The 8691-nt window shown below is 38.3% G+C and overlaps 1 protein-coding gene across 1 annotated transcript in view; it reads right to left on the bottom strand.

The window, feature by feature from the left end:
- The window catches only part of kntc1 (kinetochore associated 1), an 80054-nt gene that overhangs the window by 21449 nt on the left and 49914 nt on the right, over positions 1–8691 (bottom strand). Inside the window, 6 exon segments of the mRNA XM_016254415.1 lie at positions 4467–4576; positions 4739–4855; positions 5698–5826; positions 5916–6020; positions 6101–6264; positions 7033–7089. Coding sequence (XP_016109901.1) covers positions 4467–4576; positions 4739–4855; positions 5698–5826; positions 5916–6020; positions 6101–6264; positions 7033–7089 — 682 coding nt within the window.

Genomic DNA, 8691 nt, shown 5'->3' on the forward strand with positions numbered 1-8691 from the left:
AATCACTGAGGATTTGTTTGAAACTTTAGTTTTCAGGCATACACGCTGCAACTACAATTTCATGAACTCATCACAGATCAGTGGGTGCGGTGAGATCCAGCCAGCTTTACTACAGCTTGAGTTAAGTGTCAAAGGATCTGCAATGCACCACCGCACACAACAGAATGAACAAATGTATTATACATTGTTTTGTAATGCACAAATAAACACAACACTATTTACATTTGTACACTGCATCAAAATATTAAATATTGTGTTTAAAAAATGCTCTATTTATTCATAACCCTTTACACTTACTTGCACAGGCACATTACAGAACAAAAACGGACACTATCAGAAACCTTTCCAAATGTGTTTTACCACCCATTATAAATGAAGTCAAATAGTGAACAGCTGACTTGCCTGCAGTAATGCAGTATGATGTCAGGAGTGATGTTCCTGTTTTTCACAAGTGTAGGAATCAAGTTTCTCTTAGTCTCTGCGCACTGCCTAAACACTGACTGGATGGAGACCTAAATGGAAATAAATTGTCAAAGGACACAAAATTCTGTCCATATTGTGTGGTTTTAAAATAGATTAGTAAATGATGACACAAACTAAAAAACAAACAAAAAACGTGTTTTTGTCACACATGGGCTAAATAATGAAATACTCTGCAGAAGTGCAGCACTGACCCCGAGCTTGCCCAGCTGAACGCCCCACTCTGCATCAGTGATAACAGACAGAAACTTCCCCCTCTCCTCTTCATCCTTATACAAAAAACTTAGATGGGCTCCCACCATTGCAACAACCTACAGAAGAGAAACAGATGCATTATTATTATGCTTAAAATCAGAAAACGTGGGGGTGCTTGGCCATGCGAATGCTGCTGCCATAACCCTGAGCGGATGAAAACAGAATATGCTCTTCTGCTGAAACGCTCACTTTTAAGCGCGCTTTTTGATCGGGAGGAGTTTGAAGATCAAAGTCAGTCACTCTTGAGAACATCTTACATATATCATTATTTGCTATCATTGTCATTATTGCTTTACATTATTGTGAGTCAGTGCATATTTCCGCAGTAGTGTTTTCAACAGTAATTTCCTAGATTCGTTCACTAATATTGGCACCACTGGTAAATATGATCAAAACAGGCTGTGGAAAAATGCTGTTTATGCTCTTGGTATTTAATTCAAAATATTCACAAAAGCTGACCTTAATTATAGTAAAATAACCAAATATTTGTAAAATAAACACTGCCGGTCAACAGTTTGGAGCTGGTAAGAATCTGTTTTTGAAAGAAGTCTACTTCTAAAAATTCTACTTTAATGCAGCTCTAGGTGATGCCAGCTAAAAAGGAAAGATTAACTATATGTGCAATAGGTGTTTAACTACATCTATTTAGTAAGTCATTATTACTAATGACTAATTACTATTCTGATCAAAGGAATTAAATAAATTAAATAAACAGATGAATCCTGCACATTTAGGCCTAGAAAATACAAGAAAGTCAAATAATTAAGTAAAGAAAGAAAAGAAAGTAAGGTAAACTGGATTCATTTTGATTTTATGATGACTTTAATACTTTGTGTTAAAGGTTTTACAAACAGTAGGAAGCACAACTAATAAACGACAAACCAAACTTCAGCCTGACCTTAATCTTTTCATAATTTTGCCAGGCACTGGCGATCATCTTCCAGAGAATATCCACAACCGCTGCCTTGGGCAAAATGGTACAAAGCCCGATGGCCAGATCAGAGTCGACCACTCTCCAGTTGAGCACCTGTAATACAGGGTTAATGAACAGACTGATCTAAATCATTCCTTGGAAAGAAGCCAAGATAAATGCACATCTTAAGTGTCTTTGCACACCTTCTGTAACAAGGAGACCACAACCACAGTGACAGACGAGAGAACCGTTTTCTCTATCCTGTCAAGAGTCTGTTTGTCTCTGGCCAAGCGGTTGCTAGAATGAAGCTGAAAATGAGACAAATACACCATCAACAAAAGCACTTGTTTACATTAGTTGTAACTCAACTACTTCACAGGATTCTCACCTGCATGCTTAGAGAGATATCCATGTTGTTAGAAACAAAGTGCATTAATATGCTGCCGTAGGATTCCATCAGCAGTCGCAGAGCCAGTTCTAGCTGACTGCACTCCTGCAGCATCTGCAGCATAGAGGCCAAGGGATTGAGCAAAGGCCCAACCAAATCAGTGCCTGTCAAAGTGGACAGATATCTCGTGAGCAAGGCCTCAGAAACTTCTTTTTTCCCCAGAAATCAGTCAGAAATCACACAGACTGTCTCCTTAACATCTGCTGACACTTTATTCTGATGCTCTCCCAACAGATGTTCTACTGACTATAAGTCACTTTGCAAGCACACGATAACTTATTCTACTAACCCTAACCTAACAGTCTACTAATACTCTAATGAGAGTTAGTTGATGTGTAGATGCAAAGTTACTTAGAGTTAGTAGAATGTCTAAAGTGGACTATTGAAATCTCACACTACACTTTTAAACCTTAAACAAGTACAAAGCTTAAACAACTAGCAGCGCATTGTGTAACACAAGCCCCTTTCCCACTGGCCCCCTAAAGCTGGTAGTCTTGAACAGAGAACCACAGAAGCTACAATCAGTCTCACACTCTGAACAGCTTAATGCAGAATTGACAAATTATGCCAAGCACTGTATTAGGGCTGAGCGATATGTAAAAATATTGTTTGGATAATTGTCCACCCACCCCAGCAATTTTCAACCATCTTTAATTGGTTACAATGTCAGAAGTACATACTGTATAGATAAACAATATAAACTCTTTCTCCGTGTAACCTGCACCTGTTTATATGTCAGTAAAAAGGTTTTTGACAGTCTTTTGCTTACAACTACACCGCAAACTCTTACCTTAGGGTTAAGCATAGAGTGAGAAGTACTCTACGAACAGTCTCACTGTATACGACTCAAGGCAATAGGAAGACACTCTTACCTACTTTGAGATCACAGTATGACAGGCAGGAACAGCCAAAAGGATAAAGCCTTGATTCTGGAATAAAGGACAAAGTTTCGTGTTTACAAACACGATAAGCAACACATGGCCAACTATTTACTATAATAACAATTTTCACCTTTGAGTGAACTATCCCTCTAAGCACATTATATAGAGTAAAATGTGCTTGTATTTGGTAAATGAAGAGGTGTCAATTGCAAGTTCAGTATGGTGTGCTGCAAGGCTTAGTACTAGGACCTTAGCTTTTCATGCTGTATAAGCTACCTTTGGGAGACATTATCATGACTTTTGAAGTTAGCTTTCAGGGTTATGCTAATGATATTCACCTTTACATTTCCTTGAGGCCTGGTGAAACCTATCAACTTTCTAAACTAATGGACTGCATTTGAAATCCACATTAACACTTGTAAAACAGTATTCTTCCATCTTACAAACATTTCTAAGTTACGACATGTGCTCTCAAAATAAAGACGGTTAACATTAATATTGTGAAATATTACGTGATTTTTCTATTTAAATATATTTTATTGAAGCATTGGCATATGGTAGAGAGTGATCCCAACCTTAAGAAATGTTTCGACAAACCACCTCGTTTAGTTCACAAGAAAACACCTAATCTTCGAAATCTTTTGGTTAGAGCGGATTTGAAACCTGCTCCTCATTTTTTGAATAATATACCATATGGGAATTACAGATGCGGTAACTGTCAACAGTGTAATTTCACATATAAGACGTCGACCTTTACACATCCGTACACGGCGAAAATTTTTAAAATTCGAGGCACTATTTCATGTAAGACGGCTAATGTAGTTTATCTGTTACGTTGCCCCTGTGGCCTATGTTACATTGGTAAGACCAGCAGACCTCTAAAAACTCGCATCTCTGAACATCGATGTGCAATCAGACATCGCGATCCAAAAAGTCCGGTAGCACAGCACTTTGCAGATTCAAGACACTCAGTTTCCACTCTTCAGTACATAGGGATTGAAGTAGTGAAGTGTTCGCGTCGCGGAGGTGATATCAACAAATTGCTTTTACAGCGTGAAGCCTTTTGGATATATACATTAGATACGTTAATCACTGAGGATTTGTTTGAAACTTTAGTTTTCAGGCATACACGCTGCAACTACAATTTCATGAACTCATCACAGATCAGTGGGTGCGGTGAGATCCAGCCAGCTTTACTACAGCTTGAGTTAAGTGTCAAAGGATCTGCAATGCACCACCGCACACAACAGAATGAACAAATGTATTATACATTGTTTTGTAATGCACAAATAAACACAACACTATTTACATTTGTACACTGCATCAAAATATTAAATATTGTGTTTAAAAAATGCTCTATTTATTCATAACCCTTTACACTTACTTGCACAGGCACATTACAGAACAAAAACGGACACTATCAGAAACCTTTCCAAATGTGTTTTACCACCCATTATAAATGAAGTCAAATAGTGAACAGCTGACTTGCCTGCAGTAATGCAGTATGATGTCAGGAGTGATGTTCCTGTTTTTCACAAGTGTAGGAATCAAGTTTCTCTTAGTCTCTGCGCACTGCCTAAACACTGACTGGATGGAGACCTAAATGGAAATAAATTGTCAAAGGACACAAAATTCTGTCCATATTGTGTGGTTTTAAAATAGATTAGTAAATGATGACACAAACTAAAAAACAAACAAAAAACGTGTTTTTGTCACACATGGGCTAAATAATGAAATACTCTGCAGAAGTGCAGCACTGACCCCGAGCTTGCCCAGCTGAACGCCCCACTCTGCATCAGTGATAACAGACAGAAACTTCCCCCTCTCCTCTTCATCCTTATACAAAAAACTTAGATGGGCTCCCACCATTGCAACAACCTACAGAAGAGAAACAGATGCATTATTATTATGCTTAAAATCAGAAAACGTGGGGGTGCTTGGCCATGCGAATGCTGCTGCCATAACCCTGAGCGGATGAAAACAGAATATGCTCTTCTGCTGAAACACTCACTTTTAAGCGCGCTTTTTGATCGGGAGGAGTTTGAAGATCAAAGTCAGTCACTCTTGAGAACATCTTACATATATCATTATTTGCTATCATTGTCATTATTGCTTTACATTATTGTGAGTCAGTGCATATTTCCGCAGTAGTGTTTTCAACAGTAATTTCCTAGATTCGTTCACTAATATTGGCACCACTGGTAAATATGATCAAAACAGGCTGTGGAAAAATGCTGTTTATGCTCTTGGTATTTAATTCAAAATATTCACAAAAGCTGACCTTAATTATAGTAAAATAACCAAATATTTGTAAAATAAACACTGCCGGTCAACAGTTTGGAGCTGGTAAGAATCAGTTTTTGAAAGAAGTCTACTTCTAAAAATTCTACTTTAATGCAGCTCTAGGTGATGCCAGCTAAAAAGGAAAGATTAACTATATGTGCAATAGGTGTTTAACTACATCTATTTAGTAAGTCATTATTACTAATGACTAATTACTATTCTGATCAAAGGAATTAAATAAATTAAATAAACAGATGAATCCTGCACATTTAGGCCTAGAAAATACAAGAAAGTCAAATAATTAAGTAAAGAAAGAAAAGAAAGTAAGGTAAACTTTTGATTTTATGATTTTATGATGACTTTAATACTTTGTGTTAAAGGTTTTACAAACAGTAGGAAGCACAACTAATAAACGAACTTCAGCCTTTCAGCCTGACCTTAATCTTTTCATAATTTTGCCAGGCACTGGCGATCATCTTCCAGAGAATATCCACAACCGCTGCCTTGGGCAAAATGGTACAAAGCCCGATGGCCAGATCAGAGTCGACCACTCTCCAGTTGAGCACCTGTAATACAGGGTTAATGAACAGACTGATCTAAATCATTCCTTGGAAAGAAGCCAAGATAAATGCACATCTTAAGTGTCTTTGCACACCTTCTGTAACAAGGAGACCACAACCACAGTGACAGACGAGAGAACCGTTTTCTCTATCCTGTCAAGAGTCTGTTTGTCTCTGGCCAAGCGGTTGCTAGAATGAAGCTGAAAATGAGACAAATACACCATCAACAAAAGCACTTGTTTACATTAGTTGTAACTCAACTACTTCACAGGATTCTCACCTGCATGCTTAGAGAGATATCCATGTTGTTAGAAACAAAGTGCATTAATATGCTGCCGTAGGATTCCATCAGCAGTCGCAGAGCCAGTTCTAGCTGACTGCACTCCTGCAGCATCTGCAGCATAGAGGCCAAGGGATTGAGCAAAGGCCCAACCAAATCAGTGCCTGTCAAAGTGGACAGATATCTCGTGAGCAAGGCCTCAGAAACTTCTTTTTCCCCCAGAAATCAGTCAGAAATCACACAGACTGTCTCCTTAACATCTGCTGACACTTTATTCTGATGCTCTCCCAACAGATGTTCTACTGACTATAAGTCACTTTGCAAGCACACGATAACTTATTCTACTAACCCTAACCTAACAGTCTACTAATACTCTAATGAGAGTTAGTTGATGTGTAGATGCAAAGTTACTTAGAGTTAGTAGAATGTCTAAAGTGGACTATTGAAATCTCACACTACACTTTTAAACCTTAAACAAGTACAAAGCTTAAACAACTAGCAGCGCATTGTGTAACACAAGCCCCTTTCCCACTGGCCCCCTAAAGCTGGTAGTCTTGAACAGAGAACCACAGAAGCTACAATCAGTCTCACACTCTGAACAGCTTAATGCAGAATTGACAAATTATGCCAAGCACTGTATTAGGGCTGAGCGATATGTAAAAATATTGTTTGGATAATTGTCCACCCACCCCAGCAATTTTCAACCATCTTTAATTGGTTACAATGTCAGAAGTACATACTGTATAGATAAACAATATAAACTCTTTCTCCGTGTAACCTGCACCTGTTTATATGTCAGTAAAAAGGTTTTTGACAGTCTTTTGCTTACAACTACACCGCAAACTCTTACCTTAGGGTTAAGCATAGAGTGAGAAGTACTCTACGAACAGTCTCACTGTATACGACTCAAGGCAATAGGAAGACACTCTTACCTACTTTGAGATCACAGTATGACAGGCAGGAACAGCCAAAAGGATAAAGCCTTGATTCTGGAATAAAGGACAAAGTTTCGTGTTTACAAACACGATAAGCAACACATGGCCAACTATTTACTATAATAACAATTTTCACCTTTGAGTGAACTATCCCTCTAAGCACATTATATAGAGTAAAATGTGCTTGTATTTGGTAAATGAAGAGGTGTCAATTGCAAGTTCAGTATGGTGTGCTGCAAGGCTTAGTACTAGGACCTTAGCTTTTCATGCTGTATAAGCTACCTTTGGGAGACATTATCATGACTTTTGAAGTTAGCTTTCAGGGTTATGCTAATGATATTCACCTTTACATTTCCTTGAGGCCTGGTGAAACCTATCAACTTTCTAAACTAATGGACTGCATTTGAAATCCACATTAACACTTGTAAAACAGTATTCTTCCATCTTACAAACATTTCTAAGTTACGACATGTGCTCTCAAAATAAAGACGGTTAACATTAATATTGTGAAATATTACGTGATTTTTCTATTTAAATATATTTTATTGAAGCATTGGCATATGGTAGAGAGTGATCCCAACCTTAAGAAATGTTTCGACAAACCACCTCGTTTAGTTCACAAGAAAACACCTAATCTTCATAAACGTGTGCAAACAATATACTTGCTCTTGTGAATTTATTTGGACGTTAATTACATTGTGCCAGCTGTCTCTTTAATAACGCGTGGGTTACATACATGTTGCTGCTGATTGGGCTGACATGTTTGACACACCCACCAAACAAGAGAAAACGCATCTCAAACCCCATTGCACACCGTTTCCAGGAAACATGTCGTTCAGACCGGAAACCGTAGCAAAACGGTGCACACCGGTTTGAGCTTGAACTTGCCCCAGCTGCTGCAGAGTAGCAAATAGCAAATCACGGTCCATGACTGTGATGTAACTAAACCCGACTTGTTAGTACCTCTGTCCCGCCCAAACTTCCTGTTTCAATAGGAGCTACATCAACACAGGTAATTAACTGTGGTTGCTTTGAAAATGCTCTTTAAGTGCTCTAGTGGGGAAAAAACGGAATTATCTTTGCATTCACACTGTTCCTGGCATTAGAAGTGGACTCGGATCTCTTTTTTGTTCCACTTTCCATAAACTGACTTGGATGCGGAACCATTTGAATGCTTCCTGTGCTAGAAAGTGTAATTTTTTTTCTTTGGCCAAATGTATTGTCTACAGTTTGTTGTTTTATCTGGAGGCCTACTGTATTCACTCTTTTATTTAGTCTCCATGTCCCATGAGCCCTTGAATTCCAGACAAAAACACTACTCTATTTGTAGCATCATATTTGTTTTTGAGGCTCTAACAGACAGCAAAAGTTCTATCCTTGTCTACTCCCCACATATCTTATAATCTTAACTGTGTGCTGCCGAAGATTTACAGTCTCGAAATAAATTACACACTCGACAATAACCCAGAGGTGAAAATAGAAGCTCTCCAGAGAAATCTGGAGAAACGAAATAACTCGCAAATGTTTGTTTGATGTCAAATCGGATTGATGTTGTTTTTTAGTCAGTGTGTTTGGAAGGTTTGGGTTAATAGTGCTTTCCTTTAAGATCCATAATGAACAGTCCTGTGGCTGTCCCATGTTGCTGCTGAGAGAGAG

This window comes from Sinocyclocheilus grahami, unplaced genomic scaffold (assembly GCF_001515645.1).
Source record: "Sinocyclocheilus grahami isolate Dianchi unplaced genomic scaffold, SAMN03320097.WGS_v1.1 scaffold1245.1, whole genome shotgun sequence".
Lineage (NCBI taxonomy): Eukaryota > Metazoa > Chordata > Actinopteri > Cypriniformes > Cyprinidae > Sinocyclocheilus > Sinocyclocheilus grahami.